This window comes from Ceratotherium simum, chromosome 24 (assembly GCF_057802395.1).
Source record: "Ceratotherium simum simum isolate JZ-2026a chromosome 24, ASM5780239v1, whole genome shotgun sequence".
Lineage (NCBI taxonomy): Eukaryota > Metazoa > Chordata > Mammalia > Perissodactyla > Rhinocerotidae > Ceratotherium > Ceratotherium simum.
The window spans coordinates 29,686,777-29,703,340 of NC_141923.1; the positions used below are offsets into that span (position 1 = coordinate 29,686,777).

At 50.7% G+C, this 16,564-nt stretch overlaps 2 protein-coding genes across 7 annotated transcripts in view; both read left to right on the plus strand.

The window, feature by feature from the left end:
- Positions 1-12,270, plus strand: part of MIDEAS (mitotic deacetylase associated SANT domain protein) — a 67,175-nt gene extending 54,905 nt beyond the window's left edge. For 3 of the 6 annotated variants that reach the window (XM_014784392.2, XM_014784391.2, XM_087448244.1), the window contains exons 5-13: positions 279-345; positions 858-1,000; positions 1,152-1,255; positions 1,761-1,836; positions 2,503-2,591; positions 5,037-5,186; positions 6,422-6,634; positions 8,166-8,362; positions 8,659-12,270. In XM_014784392.2, coding sequence (XP_014639878.1) covers positions 279-345; positions 858-1,000; positions 1,152-1,255; positions 1,761-1,836; positions 2,503-2,591; positions 5,037-5,186; positions 6,422-6,634; positions 8,166-8,362; positions 8,659-8,836 — 1,217 coding nt within the window. In that variant the 3' untranslated portion in view covers positions 8,837-12,270. The remainder of the gene's footprint in view (positions 1-278; positions 346-857; positions 1,001-1,151; positions 1,256-1,760; positions 1,837-2,502; positions 2,592-5,036; positions 5,187-6,421; positions 6,635-8,165; positions 8,363-8,658) is intronic. The other 3 variants (XM_087448245.1, XM_014784393.2, XM_087448246.1) reach the window with 3 other exon arrangements.
- Positions 12,271-13,014: 744 nt separating this feature from the next.
- Positions 13,015-15,635, plus strand: PNMA1 (PNMA family member 1). The gene has a single exon (XM_004426336.3). It carries the CDS (start codon positions 13,791-13,793, stop codon positions 14,850-14,852), a length of 1,062 nt encoding a protein of 353 aa, XP_004426393.1. The 5' UTR covers positions 13,015-13,790; the 3' UTR covers positions 14,853-15,635.
- Positions 15,636-16,564: the final 929 nt, after the last annotated feature.

Sequence of the window (16,564 nt, forward strand, 5' to 3'; positions counted from 1 at the left end):
ATGGTTTCATTCAATCCTCATGTTAAACTTAGGAGACAGGTAGTAATAGCCCCTTGTAGCAGGTGTGAAAATGGAGGCACCCACGTGTGTGTTAAAGTCACAGTTAGTCGTCACAGTTGCTGGCTGTGGAGCCAGGACTCAGGGGGCCTGATTTCCACTTGTGAACCTCTCTGAGTCATCGCTGTCGCTCTCCTGCATGCAGAGCAGCCACCTGAGGTGGGGAGGGGATTTGCTGAAGGGAGGAGGGTGCCTTAACCAACCCACCTTTTGTCCCATAGATAGCGCTGAAGTCACCCCGCCTGTTCTCTCTGTGATGGGGGAGGCCACCCCAGTGAGCATCGAGCCGTAAGTGCAGCCCTGCCTCCAGCCCATGGAGTAAGCGTGGCCAAATGGGGTCCAGTGGATGCAGGCGGGCCCTGCGAGGAAGAGGAGGGTTCTGTGGGGCCCACAGAGGGCTGAGCAGGCCTCTCTGGGCTTCTGCAGTCAGCCGTGGGTCTTACTGTCTCCACCCTGCTTCTCTGTGGAGGCCACTGGGAAAGGAAAGGACCAGCTCAGTTTGAGTTTCCCTCTGAGGAGAATTAGAAGGGTAGTCCAAGAGATTCTTTCCCTGTCTGTAAACCTGGAGATTCTCCCTTTTGTGACCTCTGGGCCTTGCCTTTCTGGTGGTATCGGGTGCCGCTTGCCAGGCTGTCCTCACAGAAGCCAGATTTCCTTACACTCAGCTGAGGCCTTGCTTTGCTCAGCCTCTGCCAACTTCTACCTCTTCTCCCTACATCTTCTCCCATCCCCAGGGAGAAAGTCAGGTTCCCCATCCCCACAAGATGAGGCCTCACTCCCTACCCTTTCTACCCCTGCAGACGGATCAATGTGGGCTCCCGGTTCCAGGCGGAAATCCCCTCAATGAGGGACCGTGCCCTGGCAGCTGCAGACCCCCACAAGGCCGACTTGGTGTGGCAGCCATGGGAAGATCTAGAGAGCAGCCGGGAGAAGCAGAGGCAAGGTGAGAGGGGACCCGAGCCAGCAAGTGAAGGCGGGCTGTTGGGCAGGTGGGTGGGCTGTTGGGCAGATGGGTGGGCTAGGCCCAGAACCCCTCAGCCCAGCCCTGAAAGTGATTTCCTCTCCTCCCTCCCCACTCTCGCTCCCTAATCCAGTGGAAGACCTGCTGACAGCTGCCTGCTCCAGCATTTTCCCTGGAGCTGGCACCAACCAGGAGCTGGCCCTGCACTACCTGCATGAGTCCAGGGGAGACATCCTGGTGAGACACTGCCCCCAGTGGAGGGAGGGATCCTCAGGGAGGCTGGCATGGATCCATTTCTGCTGCCCAGGAGCCAAGCCTGCTGGCATGCTGATTTGAGGCAGGCAGGAGGGAGGGTCTGACCAAGTTGGGAATTGTAGGGGCTCGGCCCAAGGGAGCCCTAGTTCCAAACTCTGGACTTTGCTGCGCAAGGTCCTCCTGTCCACCCCAGTCCCTGATTCTGGGTCAGTGGGTCCCTATTCCTGACAGGTCTGTCACTGAGGGCCTTCTCCCTCTGTGGCTGCCTGCCTTGGGGGCCACGTGTTCCCTGTTAAGAGGCCCTCTGGCTTGGTTCCTGAACAGCCCCATCCCTCATGACCCTACCACCCTGACAGACCTCTTGTCCTTCAGCAGTTAAGGGGGCAAGAGAAGTGCCCATCCTACTCAGAGGCCTGAGGAGGCCCTCTGAATTTTGCCCACTGAGGCCTCTGCCAGGGCCCTGACCTTTTATTCACTTCCCTTCCAGGAAACGCTGAATAAGCTGCTACTGAAGAAGCCCGTGCGGCCCCACAACCACCCACTGGCAACTTATCACTACACAGGTGGGCCTGGCCGGGGGTGGGCCTGGGGCCTGGAGCTTCATGGGGTCTCCAGCATCAAGGGGACCCAGCTTTGTGCCGAGTCACAGCCCTGGGTGGGGGTGGCGGTGGGGAGGTGGGAGGAGGACAAGCCAAGAGTCAGAGGGAGGGAGCTGACACTGGGGTAGCTGGCGTAGCTCTCAAGGGACTTCCTGTGCCCTGGAGGGGAAGCAAGAAGGATGTGGGCAGGTGGGAGCTCATCCAGGCAAAAAAGCCCAGGACGTGAGTACAAGGGACAGGAACCCTGGAGTGCCATGTCCTGGGCACTGTGCTTTAAGAGGGACCTTGACCAAGTGGCACAATCATAGCAGCCACTTATCAATCCCTGTTGAGTGGTACATGTCATCTGTGCCAGGCAGAGCACTGAAGGTTCCACGTGATCTCATCTAGTCCACACTACAGCTGTTGAGGTGGATCCTGTCATTAGTTCCTGTTTCACAAGTGAGGAGAGTGAGGCTCAGAGGCTAAGCAACATGGCTAGTAGGTGACAGAAGCAGGATGTGGAGCCAGCTCTGCGTGCCTGCAGAGCCCGTGGATGGATGGCCTCACACTTTCCTGCTGGTCAGCATTGCCCTTGCCGTGCCCACTGTCCCGCCCACTCACTACCCTGGCTCCTTCTTTGCCCCGCAGGCTCCGACCAGTGGAAGATGGCTGAGAAGAAGCTGTTCAACAAGGGCATTGCCATCTACAAGAAGGATTTCTTCCTGGTGCAGAAGCTGGTAAGCTGGGGCTCTGTTTCAGGGGCAAGTGAATGGCAGGAGCTGCCTGCATGATTTGGGGCTCCCTCTGCTAGTGGCCCTGCAGTTGCTTACCAGGCCCTCTTAAAAAGCAGTTAGGTTGGTGCCACTAGGTAGCCTCAGAGACAATTTTCTAAACAACACAAGAAGGGAAATAGATCGTGCCTTTTCCCTCCTTGGTTCTAAGCCTCCTTCTCTCACCTTCGGGGAGTGTGGCCATGCTCTGGGGTCTCAATTCAGAGGAAGGCCTGAGTGGGTACCAGACCCAGTGGCATCAAACTTAAAATAGTGACTTGCCAAAGGGAGAACAAAAAGAGAAGGAGGGCTGCAGGCAGAGGTGAGCCATTCCCCAAGGGGCTGGAGTACTTCGAAAGCCTTAATCAGTATGTGGGAGGAGAGGTCACCCTAAGATGAGGGGAAATGAGAGCTAGCAAAGGACTATGTAACTGACGTGGGTTTGGGGGGGCGCTCTGCCCAATTCCTGTCAGGCCCAGGGCTTCCTTCCAATAACTCAGCTGACCAAGCACAGGAGGCCCAAGATTTCCTAGATTTATTTTGTCCCCTCCGCATGTTCTTCTGGGAGAGTAGGGTGCTTTGCTAATTCACAGGCTTGCGTCTTTCCACCAGCCCTGTCTCACAAAATCGGGGCTGTGGGGAGAGGAAGTTGTGTAGACTGCTGAGGGAAAAGGGCTTCCAAGAATGTGCTCTTTTCTCCTGGGATTGTAGATTGCCAGGGACGGCCCTGGGGACCGGACAAAGTACAGATGAATTCTTCTCTTACAAGGGCTCTGTTGTGAGGATAGTCATTTGCTGGGTTCCCTGATTGGGCAATATTGCTGGGAAGTACATGCCTGTGAAATCCACTGAGGCAGCCCTCATGCCCTAATGAAAAGAGCAGACCATTAGTCAGTCAAACAGATGATCAGAAAGAATTGATAGTAATAAACAGGATCTAATTAATAAATTTGTGACTTGGCCATTCCTATGGAGTGAAGCATATCCGTTTCCTCCTCAGGCACTGGGGACCCTCACTGACCCCTTGGGCTCTGTGGATAGGACCTCCCAGCTCCCAGTGCAGCCTGGCAGTTGCTGAGCAGTCTGGGAGCCTAGGGAAGAGGGGAAAATCAGAGAAAAAGCCTCTGTGTGGGGGAAAGTAGTCCAGAAACTAAACCCACTGGCCAAATGGATTTGCGAAACAGGAGGGCTAGGATTTCAGAGCGTGGGCGGCCCTTGGAGATGGTCTTGTCTCACCCCACTCATTATTTACACACAAAGAGACTTGCCTGAGGGCACAGCCATTTGGTGGCAGAGTTATAATTAAGACTTGGGCCCCTGCTTCCTCTTCAGGTTTTTTAGGGCTTTCTTATTAGTCTCCCTTGAGTTCCTCCCTGACACAGGACCGTTTTACATTTCTTCTTTTTTTTTTTTGTGAGGAAGATCAGCCCTGAGCTAACATCCATGTCAAGCCTCCTCTTTTTGCTGAGGAAGACCGGCTCTGAGCTAACATCTATTGCCAATCCTCCTCCTTTTTTCCCCCAAAGCCCCAGTAGATAGTTGTATGTCATAGTTGCACATCCTTCTAGTTGCTGTATGTGGGACGCGGCCTCAGCATGGCCAGAGAAGCAGTGTGTCAGTGTGCGCCCGGGATCCGAACCCGGGCCGCCAGTAGCAGAGCGCGCGCACTTAACCGCTAAGCCACGGGGCCGGCTCAGTTTTACACTTCTTTATTCTCACTTGTCAGTGGCTACTCCCTGGAGAGGGGTGAAATTGTTTGCCTGGATTGATGCAGAGAGTCTGTGTTGCCTGGTCTAGGCCAGTTTGAATGTGGCTGGTGCCCAGACATTTTCCCCTTTAACTTGTTATTTGGAAAAACTTCAAACTTACAGAAAAATTGGAAGAATAGTATGATGAATACCATATACGCTTCACTTAGATTTACCAATTATTAACATTTGCCACATTTGCTTTTTCTCTATCTCTGTATAAACTTATACACACACCTTACTCTCTCTGTTTTAACTAATCATTAGTTAAAACATTACAGACATCATGACATTTGACCCAAATATCTCCTAAAAACAAGGATATTCTCCTACAAAACCACAGTACCATTTTCACACCTAAGAACTTTAAACTGATACAATAATGCTCTCTAGACATCCATATTCAAATCTCCTCCATGGCTCCATGTTGTGCTTTTTAGCTTTTGTTATTTATTTATTTATTTAATAGTGCTGAAGCATTGGTTAATTGAATTGATCAGTGGTTTGTGCAGAGCAGGTGTTGGAGAAATGCTTGTATTTCCTGGGTTTATTGGGTTTAGTATTTACCAAGGATAAGGGGGGATATGCGGGACGGGAAAGGCTGGAGTATTCCCAGGCAGGTGAGCTGAACCAGGAACTCACCTCACTTTTGGCTTCACACCAGATCCAGACCAAGACCGTGGCCCAGTGTGTGGAGTTCTACTACACCTACAAGAAGCAGGTGAAAATTGGCCGCAATGGGACGCTAACCTTCGGGGATGTGGATATAAGTGATGAAAAGTCGGCCCAGGAGGAGGTTGAAGTGGATATTAAGGTGACTCCCTTCCCAGCTTCAGCGGCTTAGAGCCTGGGCTGGGTCTGAAGTGAGGGCTGAGCTGGGAGCCTGGGGCTGAGCTCTCCAAGAGTCCCTGGAGGGCAGAGAGACGAAGGCAGTGTCCCTGACAGCCCCAAGGAGCTGATGCCCTGGGCACTGGCCCTGGATCTTTGAGTTCCCCTCTCTATCTGCCAGGTCACAGTGATAATACATTGTGTTGATGCGGAACATTGGGGGAAATTTCCCACGGTATCTGCACCGGCATCAACTTATTGTCCCCTCACAGCAGACCTCTGACACTGTTTCCCAGACTTCAGTCCTTCTTGTATCACGGTTATGAATTCTGCTGTATCTGTATCCTAACACATGTCACTATTAATATTTTTGTCATGTCCACATACCACTTGTGCTATTACTTAATATTTTTTTAAATCAACTCATTTTTTACTCAGAAGGGAAGCCTTATATCACAATCATAAATAGAAAACCAGTATTGCTTGGCATAGAAGGTACTGGTAAAAATAAATATATATGAAAACCAAACAATGTTATTAAATTCTATCTAGATACTGTTATCGGCCAAGGCTCTGAGACTGGGGCCTAACCTCTCTTGTTAAGTCTAGAGAAGGGTAAAAGACACATTCACACCAACTCGAGATTTTGTCCTTGACATAATCAGGATTGAAAGAGAATTGAAAAGAGAATGTTATTTCTCTTAATTCTGTGTCCTTGTATCCACCTAAGGTCACCTTGGGGTTTCAAGGCTACACTTGGTGACATGCTGCTCTAAGACAGGGAGTGGTTTGGTTGCTATTTTGCAGATGAGAAGGGGGTGGAGATACGGAAAGCATTATGAAGATAGTTTAGAATGGAGCTCAAGGCTGCTGCCTGGCTCCACGAGACCACCCTGCCCAAGGACATGTCTCTTGGACACATCCAGGAGGACAGGTGGCCTGTGGGGAAGGACCGGCATGGTCCCTCTCTGCCCCCGGCTCCATCTCAAGTGCTCGGTCTCATCCCGAGGGCTCCCGGGGCTCCAGACTCTCTTCTTTCGCAGGCAGACTAGCCGTGGGAGGGTGTAGAATCAGCACAGAGTCAGCACAGGAGGCTACGCTGGGCCAGGCCAGGCGAGCAGGACTAGCAGGGGCTAGTGAGCCCCTGGCTGGTTGGAGTCTGTGCACTGTAGCTGTGTGACTGAGCTCTAGGCTCACTGCCCTCGTTCTTGTCCCCCGTAGACGTCCCAGAAGTTCCCAAGGGTGCCTCCTCCCAGAAGAGAGTCCCCAAGTGAAGAGAGGCTGGAGCCCAAGAGGGAAGTAAAGGAGACCAGGAAGGAGGGGGAGGAGGAGGTGCCAGAGATCCAGGAGAAGGGGGAGCAGGAAGAGGGGCGAGAGCGAAGCCGGAGGGCAGCGGCTGTCAAAGCCACACAGACACTACAGGCCAATGAGTCGGTAAGTATGACCTCCAGTAGGGGAGCCCAGGGCCAGGAGGAGGGCTGGAGCTGGGCCTGGGTGTGGGAGGGAGGGCAGAGCAGGAACATGATGATGACGTGATGATCATCATAATAGTAAGAAATGTACTGAAGACCTTATGCTGTTGTCTTTTGATCCTCATAGCCCTATGTGGTAGGTACTGTCATTATTCCCATTTTACAGATGAGGAAATTGGGGCCTAAGATAAGACAGCTAGTAGGCAGCCTGACTGCAGAGTCTGCTATTAATATTTACACCATACCTCTTCTGTATCTGAGACTCAGAGGAAAAAGGATTTGTGAAAACCCAGAAGGTGTGTGGGACATTGGGGAAGTATTCATGAGTTGAAGCTCAGGCAGGGCTCCCCCAAGAGAGCTGTGTCCCTGACAGGAATATTTGAAACTGAGCCAAGACAATGGGAATAACAATAATGTCCCCTCATGCATGTTCTTTGCAAAGTGCTTTCTTGTCCCTTATCTCATTAATTCCTCACAATACCCCCATAAAGTGTTAACCCCCACCTTGCAGATAGAGGAAACTGGGTTCAGAGATGCTAAGTGACTTGCTTAAGGTCACACCCCAGGTCCTCGTAGTGCAGTGCTCTGTCCATATCACAGGCCAAGAAGCAAGACATACTGGCCAGAGATGTTCCTTGTCAGAGAGAGTTCCTCGAAGAGAGGGTAGGGATGGGAAGGATCTGTTGAGAAACTACTATGAGAGTCTGTGTATGTGTATGTGTTGTACACTTATGCTTACAGGAAAACCCCCACAAACTGTAGACACACAGCTGTTTTCTCCCTTCTGAGCCTTGGCTGTGTTCCTTCTCCAAGAGCTGTGCTCTGTGTAAACGCTCTATCGAATCCTGACTTCTGTGAACACCTTCCTGCGAGGGTTGACCCAGTTCACATACTTATGACTTCTAATGGTCACCTGGGGCTCCCCTAACCTGAGGCCCATGGTTCCCATACCCTGAGCAGCACCTCTCCAGGTCTGCGCCAGGTGTCCTCTGCTCTCTGGCACCTGCTTGGTGTTTCCCATGCCTGGCTCATGTTGTCATGAGCTAGCTGCTGACATGTGTTATCCCTTGCACTAGACTTCCAGCTCTCTGAGGGCAGGGGCTCCTGTCTGTCACCTCTGTCCCCGGGAGCATCACATGGACTTGAATCTCATTTATGGAATGAAGGCATGAATGGACTGAAAACATGAACACATATGTGGTTAATTGAGACACCTAAATCCCCTGATAGACGCGTGGAGAAGTCCTGTAGCAGCTAGGGCTGTCCCACAGAATTACTGTACAAGCAGCTTTGTAAAGATAGAGCTGGCCAAAGACAGAATGGGCTGCAGAGGAGGTGATGAGTGCCTTGTCACTAGAAGGATTCAAGTGGATGCTAGGGGACCGTTTGGCAGGAGTGTATGACCTTTAAGGGCCCTCTGTTCCCTGAGATTCCAGGATTCAGGATCCTGTCTTCCCCAAATCTCTCAACTCTCCTTGTTTGCTCCTCTCCAGGCCAATGACATCCTCATCCTCCGAAGCCACGAGTCCAACGCCCCTGGATCTGCTGGTGGCCAGGCCTTGGAGAAGCCAAGGGAGGGGGCAGGGAAATCACGAAGGGCACTACCTTTTTCGGAGAAGAAGAAAAAAGCAGAGACATTTAATAAGACCCAGAATCAGGAGAACACTTTCCCTTGTAAAAAATGTGGCAGGTAAGATGGCAGGCCCTGTCTCCATGGGGACCTAGCAGGGTGGCCACAGTTGGGTGTTGGGGTGGGGCAGATGGCGGTTCTGGGGACAAGTAGGAGGTGGTCTGAGCTTTCGCCCTGTCTTCTGATTGGCTCAGAAGGTTTCTAGGGCAGTGATGTCACTTGGCAGCTTTTAGAAGAGGAATGATGGCACTGAATCAGGCACCCATCCGTCCCGTAATTGGAAGGTGGGGGTGGTTCACGTGGCACGGCGGGGTGGGGACCGACCTCTTACTTGAGCCTCCCCTGCCCGGCTCCAGGGTGTTTTACAAGGTGAAGAGCCGCAGCGCGCACATGAAGAGCCACGCGGAGCAGGAGAAGAAGGCGGCTGCGCTGAGGCTGAAGGAGAAAGAGGCCGCGGCTGCCGCGGCTACTGCGGCCGCCGCCTCCGCGCACCAGCCGGCCCTGCGGGAGGAGAGCGCGGGCGAGAGGGGCTGAGGCCCAGGGCTCGGCCGGGGAGCCAGGGCGGGCCTCTGCCCCGGGCTCCCGGCCCTCCCTGCACCAGCTGCCAAAGCGCCTGCAAGCACCCCGCCGCCTCCAGAGGGAGAGAGGAGAGATCCCGTGGACTTTTCTCTGAAAAACGAATAAGACAATAAAATAAACGGCTCTTTTATTTATAAAGGCCCCAGGAGCAGTGTTAAGGGCTGCAGGATCCAGTTCTCTTTGCATTCAGTCTGTCAGAAGTCGTCCTTATGCTTTCCTGGAACTGGGACAGTCCCTGCTCGCGGGGCTGCCCCTCCGGAGGGGCTCTAGCCGCTGCCACCGCTGCCTCTCACAGTGGGACCTCTGCTGCCGTGCAGTCTCTTCGTTTCCTCTTTGTTCTTCCTGCGCCCCTCGGTCGCCATGGAGAGCCAAGCACAAGCTCACCGCTCTGCCCGCCTCTTGCAGCATTATTCCCCCTCCCCAGAGGACCTCGAAGGCTGCACAGGCCCTGCCCCATGCCCCGGAAAAAGACTCCCTTCGAGGGAGTGTGGTGTCCGTCCCTGAGAGGGAGCTCTGCCTGGCAGGCGTGCTGTCCCCTGCACGATAATGTCCAGGCCTAAGCTGCTCCAGTGACCCTGTCCTCAGAGAAACCACCTCTCCCCTGGGAAAGAGGCTATGAGAATGCCTGGAGGGAGAAAGACTGAGGACAGGTGCCTGTCCCTTTGCTGCTTGCTAGCAGCCTGCTGGGGCTAGAAAGTTTTCTTAGCTGTTTGGGGAAGGTGCCAGTGTTGCGGTCCAAGCTCTCAGCCTGCTGGAGGGAAGGGAACTGTGCAGAGGATGGAAGCTGCAGGGCTAGGCCTGAGGGAGCCTTTGATAAGCTGTGGCTTTTCCTGCTTCCCACCTTTTTACCAAATATCTTTGGGCCCTGGAGGCTGCTAAGGGAGCTTAGCCCAGGCCCAGCCTGCTCCTCCTTGGTGCAAGTTCCCTTCCTGCCTCTGTCCTGCTCTTGGCAGCTGCCACCTAACCCTAGTTCACCTGGTCTAGTGCTGACATCCACAGCCTAGCCCCCAGTCCTGCATGTTGGAGATTTCTGGATCCTTCCCTGGGAGGGGGAGGTCTCCTAACCAGATTGGACAGGAGCCTTCATTCCTTGACTTATGTCATTTGGGAGCTATTTATTTATTCTTAATATTTAATTTTTAACATCCTCTCAGGGACCAGGGGCTTCCTGCTTTCCAGAGGCCCAAGTGCATTTATCCCAAAACAAGGCACCTTCTTGGCATCCGCCCCATCCCCCCATTCCCAAGACTCTAAGGTCCCTCACCTCCTTGCTGTGGAAACTGGTCAATAGGAATGATAGTAGCACTGAGAGAGGGTGGAAAGGTGGAAGGTGTCACCAAAGCCGCACAGAGACTGGCAGGAACAAGGGAGAGCAAAGACAGTTCTTGTTGCTACCTCTTCTCTGGCTGTACTTTCAAATTGCCTGAGGGGATTGGCTGGAAGCCAGGATTCTGGTTTTGTTTCTGTCTTGAAGAAGCCATATTTGGCATGGAGTCACTGAAGTGAAAGGGCTGGAAGGTTCTGGAGGCCCCTTCACTTGCCAGTCTCATAGGAGGGCTGTTATTGTTTTGCTCTGTTGTGTAAGTTCTAAGTGAATGCAAGTATATGACAGGTGAGCATGTCAGGAAGGATCCAAAAAGTATTCCTTCTGCTACTCCCTATGAGATAGTCTAAAGGCATCACGTTGGTCGCTGGGAGTGGGGAGGGAGTTTTGTTTCTAAACTATGCACTATCAGGTATCTTTCAGCATTTGTTTATGCATTAATATGGTTCTATAGGACCCTAGCTATGGGAATACAAAATTCTTCTCCCCCCAGACTCCTGGATCTCCAGCTTCCCAGTTAGTTTCCTCCATAGGCTTCTACAAGCTCGATGTCCCAAGACTGGAAAAATCTAGTATGCCCTCCAGAAACAGGAGAGTAGCAAATTTAGGCTCTCTTCTAAATCACTTGTGTAATATGAGTGCCTTCGCAGCTTCGCCCCAAAGTGCTACTTATGTTTCCCAAGGTTTTTTCTATTTAAACCGTGTTTAGTTTCAGGCCCTGTTATGGACATGTGGTAACAGAAAGCTCCTTCATCTAGAGTGACGCTCCTCTTCTAAGCTCATGGAGACCAGACCAGGTGAATGAAGGTGGAGAAAATCAAGATGGCACCTCTCTATATTAATCTCACCAGAGACCGTATTTTAGAAGGGTTCATGCTCCAGGATGGATTTATATCTAGAATGCAACGTGCAAGTTAAAATGTTTGGAGGGCAGATGAAGTTGTGGCAAGTGACCTGCCAATAAAGTGGGTGCAGCCATAGAAGCTGGCAGAGGTCTATCCTTTATGGTGCTTTCTCCCTGTGAACACATGAGGCTCGTCTTTTGTATTTTCTTTTTCTTTTTTACTCTATTTAGAGCTCTTTGCTTTAAGAAGTTAAATGACAAACAGCTCCAGCTTTGTAATATCCTCCCCATACCATCTCACATATCCATCTCCCAGCCTCCATCTACACTCAGCTAAGGGCATGAAACTAACCTAGTGCCTGTGTCCCAGACCATTTCTGAGGTCTCTTACCCACCCAAGGAGACAGGGCTTCAGCACTGTCCTCCATGCCTTCAGCAGCCCCCCTCACAGCTAAGGTACACCCATCCCTTCTGCCACCCCACCTCCACCCCTGACACAGAGGTCATGTGCTGCTTATGTCTAAAGGGATCCCCTATATTAAACTGCCTCAATGACCTAACCTCTTTCTTATGTGCCAGATGTTAAGATGAAGGAGGAATACAACACATACTCAAGCCTCAGCTGTTTAAATATGTTTTCTCTGGGGCTCGCTTTTCTCGGACGGCATTTATTACCAGACTGGCAAGCCTAACTCTTTAGGTTTACAGGGAGTATGCATATTTTTATAAAACAGTTGTATGTCCTCCCCATATTTTGCTGTGTTAATATTTGCCTCTAACTAACAATTTGCAGCTGTTTCACCTTTTCCTCATTTGTCTCTAAGTTGAAGGCCTTGTTGGAGGGGACAGCACAGGAACAGCCTTGACAGTCTGTAATTAGTGTACAAATATTTTAATAGCATATAAATAAGTATATTCCTTTTATTTTGAAAAAAAAATGATCAGACACTGCCTTTTGTGTGTTTGCTGCCTGTGGCACCCTTTTTTAAAGACTGTTACATATTAAAATAGTGTACATATATATAAATATTACCTCTTTTGCTGTACAGTTGTGATAGACCAGACTGAAGATTTTATTTTTTGTGTGCTTTTTATAAAAAAAAATTAATACACTAAAGAAAATCTTGCTGATGTGATTGTAATGTACCTATGTAACTTATTTACTTTTGAATGTTCTTCTGTATCTTTAAACCTTTTATTAAATAAGGTTTTAAAAAATCAGAGTTGAATGCTGTGTTCTTTGGGGAGATTTTCACCATCTGGGATTGATGTAGGTAGGCCTTGTTTTGCTTGCAGGGGATTACTCGACGTTTTTGAATTATAAGGATTCTGTTTTATCAGCCCATTGCCAATGATGCCAGGACAGAGGAAATAACACAGTAGCATCTGCCTGGCTACAAAGATTACTGAATAGATACAGATCTTTTTATAAAATTTTAGACAAGAAAGTCTCAACTCAGTATCACACAAAAACATGTAAATGGCACACTTGCAACGTTTTCATTTCATTGGGATGAAATATGGAGGGTGCAGAGTGCGATCAGGTGGCACAGGGAAGCTGCGGTATTTTCACATGCCGCATTGACTGGCTGAATGAGCGACATGAGTAGACAAGTCTGCCTTGACGGATGCATTATCAACAATATCATCTTAAATCCACTCCAGAATTATATTATCTTTTAAACATGGTGCTTTGTAAAAAAAAAAAAAAAAAAAAAAACTGGAAAATGAAAAACGAAATGCACCATCACAGAAACCAGTGCCCACAGCCGCTCGCTGGCACCATGGCAACCGCTCGACCCCCCCCCCCCCCCCCGCCACCCCGCGGGCCACCGCCAAGCGCAGAGCTCCAGTCGTCTGGGCCACCGTTGCCATGGCTACGCTCCGGCAGGCTCCGCCCCGGGGGCGGGGCGGGGCGGAAGCCGCTCGGGGGCCGGCCCCACCCTCCACTGCGGCAGTCCCGCCTCGGCTGGCCCCGGGTCTGACGAGCCCGTAGCCGAGCCGCGCCAGCCCGCGCGCACGGCCGCCCCTGTCCGCCCTCGTTTCCGCCGCCTCTAGCCTTGCTTCTACGTCCTTGTCGCGCCTCCGCTGTCTGTGTCCTCGGTCCTCCGCGTTCTCGCCGCCCAGAGGGGTTCCTGCACCCACGAAGAAGCCGCTCGCGGGCTGGCTCCGGCGCCACCGCTGCACATCAGGACAGTCTCTCCCTCCGGAGGCGGCACAGTCGTCGCCTGCAAAGCCGCCGCTCCTCGCCCGCCTGAAAGCCCGGCTCCGACCGCGAACGCCTCATCGACTCCGGGAGCAGCAGCGAGTGCCCGGCGCCCCGGCTGCACAGAGGAGGCGGCCACGCCCCGCAACCACACCCCGGCGGCCTCTCCAGCCCCGCGGCTCCTGCCTTCGCCACCCACCCTCGCTCCGCGCCTTCTGCGCTGCGACGCGACATCCTGCCTGCGGCCGGAGGACCCCGGCCGCGGACCCCGGCCAGAGACGCAAGATGGCGGCGGCTGAGTGACTGACTGACCGAGCATCCCCACGGCTTCGCTCCGAGAACGCGCCGACGCACTGGCTTTGGGGGGCAGCGAGAGGACGAGAGCGGGACTCTGATGTCGTTTGTTGTGATTGCGTGAATCTTGCTTCCCGCGGGCATATTGGGGGAGAGTGTCTGCTGTTGTCCTAAGTCCTTGAGCAAGGGAGCCATAGTCGAATCCGTATTCCTAGCGTTAGGGTCCTTGATAGTTGGGAAAATGGCGGTGACACTGTTGGAAGACTGGTGCAGGGGAATGGATGTGAACTCCCAGAGAGCCCTGCTGGTCTGGGGGATCCCAGTGAACTGTGATGAGGCTGAAATCGAAGAGACCCTCCAGGCTGCGATGCCCCAGGTGCCCTATCGAGTGCTTGGGAGAATGTTCTGGAGGGAAGAGAATGCGAAAGCAGCCTTGTTAGAGCTCACTGGCGCTGTCGATTACGCCGCGATCCCCAGGGAGATGCCGGGTAAAGGAGGGGTCTGGAAAGTAGTCTTTAAGCCCCCGACTTCCGATGCTGAATTTTTAGAAAGGCTGCATCTCTTCCTAGCAAGAGAGGGGTGGACCGTGCAAGATGTTGCCCGTGTCCTTGGGTTTCAGAACCCCGCTCAGGCCCCAGGCCCAGATATGCCAGCGGAGATGCTGAATTATATTTTGGATAATGTTATTCAGCCTCTTGTTGAGTCCATATGGTACAAGAAGCTGACGCTGTTCTCAGGGAGGGACATCCCGGGGCCTGGGGAGGAAACCTTTGATCCTTGGCTGGAGCACACTAATGAGGTTATAGAGGAGTGGCAGGTGTCTGATGGCGAAAAGAGGCGGCGGTTGATGGAGAGTCTTAGAGGCCCCGCCGCTGATGTCATCCGCATCCTCAAGACTAACAATCCTGCGATAACCACCACCGAGTGCTTGAAGGCGCTTGAGCAGGTGTTTGGGAGCGTCGAGAGCTCTAGGGATGCGCAGGTCAGATTTCTGAACACTTACCAGAACCCGGGAGAAAAGTTATCTGCTTATGTCATTCGTCTGGAGCCTCTGCTGCAGAAGGTGGTGGAGAAGGGGGCCATAGATAAAGATAACGTGAACCAGGCCCGTCTGGAGCAGGTCATTGCCGGGGCCAACCATAGTGGGGCCATCCGAAGGCAGCTGTGGCTGACCGGGGCTGCGGAAGGGCCGGCCCCTAACCTCTTTCAGTTGCTGGTGCAGATCCGCGAGGAGGAGGCCAAGGAGGAGGAGGAGGAGGCTGAGGCCGCCCTCCTGCAGTTAGGCCTGGAGGGGCACTTCTGAGTCCCAGGAAACCGGGCTTCAGTGCAGACCTGGATCACAGCTGCTTTCCTTGTCTCTGGGCTGTCTTATAGGTGTGTCTCTTAGTAGTAAAGACTCAGCCGTGTTCTGTTTTCTGGGGGGGAAGTCAGGTCTGCGTATTTATGTAACATTAGTAAAATTGTGCAAGCGAACACCCTGAGCTGCTACAAGTGAGTCATGCTAGCTATAATTCCAGGTAAAGGCTTGGACACAAGTGCTCAGTGCAAGCAGTCCTAGTAGCATCATCATCAGTTGTGAAAAACATGTGAACTTGTGACAGTTCCCATCGAGGTAATTAAATGTGAAATTGCATGTTCAGATGTTTAGCGTAGGGCCTGGCTAACACAAGAAGTGTTAAGTAAAAATGTGAACTGTTGTTACTAATATCGTGAATAGTTTTCATGTTCACTGTAAATTGTTCCTGATTTATATTAATGGAAAGAAATGTGAATTAATTAGATATTATTCAACTTTATAGTGCAGATTTCTTATTTTTCATCTTTAAACATCTGAATCAGTTTGATTGAAAAGATTTCTGAGACTATAAAATGGGGTGTTAGAAAAATACTGCAATTATAGAGCTGTGTAAATCAGAATTTTTCACTGTTCAAGATACAGATATAAATTGCATGAACCAGTTACGGTATCCATTCCATTTCAAACCTTTGTCATTGAACAGTTCTCCTTGTTCATACTGATTCTAAGCATTCTAAATTTGAAGTTATCAAATACATGTATATGAATAAAAATATTTTAAAAATTCTATTGTCTTCTCATTTTTCTGACATATATAAAAATTTTCAGTGTAATTAAGATCTATATCCTCTTTTCTTAGGAAGACTTCCCCTGTCACTAAAAAATCAAACCTCAATTATTTTATCTTTAAGCTTTATATCATATTATGAAAGTTTAAATTACAATATCTTTTAATGTACTCAATTTTTGCCTGTGTTCTATAAGGCAAGTGTTAGAAAGCTAAATAGACATAAGTGAATATTAACTTAATATAACATGTTAGAAAATCCTGAAATGGGGTTTAGGAGTTTATCGAGCAATGCTTTTTCTCCCCTTTGAAATCCCTTATCAGCTGAAAATGTTTGTTTCCATGCAGGCGTAATAACTCATCCTACCTGTGAAAGGAGTGTTTCAGTTTTAGAGTGGCCATTTTATATCAAGAGGATATACAAAGAGAAATATGGCTTAATAACATGTCTATTTGGCTGCAGAGATTTAGTGACTGAAGATGTCCCTCTTTTGAGATCCTAATAAATCCAGAAATGATTACATGAACATAAGACTTCAGTGGGGTTTCTACCTAGTAACAAGGCTTTAAAATTATAGCCCGACCTATGCAATAATCATAAGGTAAAAAAATCTATTTATTGGTACATGTTCTAACAGATTTCTCTGTACACTCTCTCACGTCCTTACTTCCCATGTCTGTTCCTCCCTCTCACTCTCTTCTCTCAACACACACATCTCCACATATGTGACCCCCACTACAGATATGCAAATCTTCACTTTCCCCCATAAACATGTCCCCATTTCCCCTCCATTCCCAGTGGTATTATGCTGGGTACACACACACTCCCCTCACCTCTCACAATCCTATCTTCACACCTTCACTCCCACCTTACCCACAACCCTCCATCATAAACATACTCCCTCCCCCCACCACACACATACACTACACC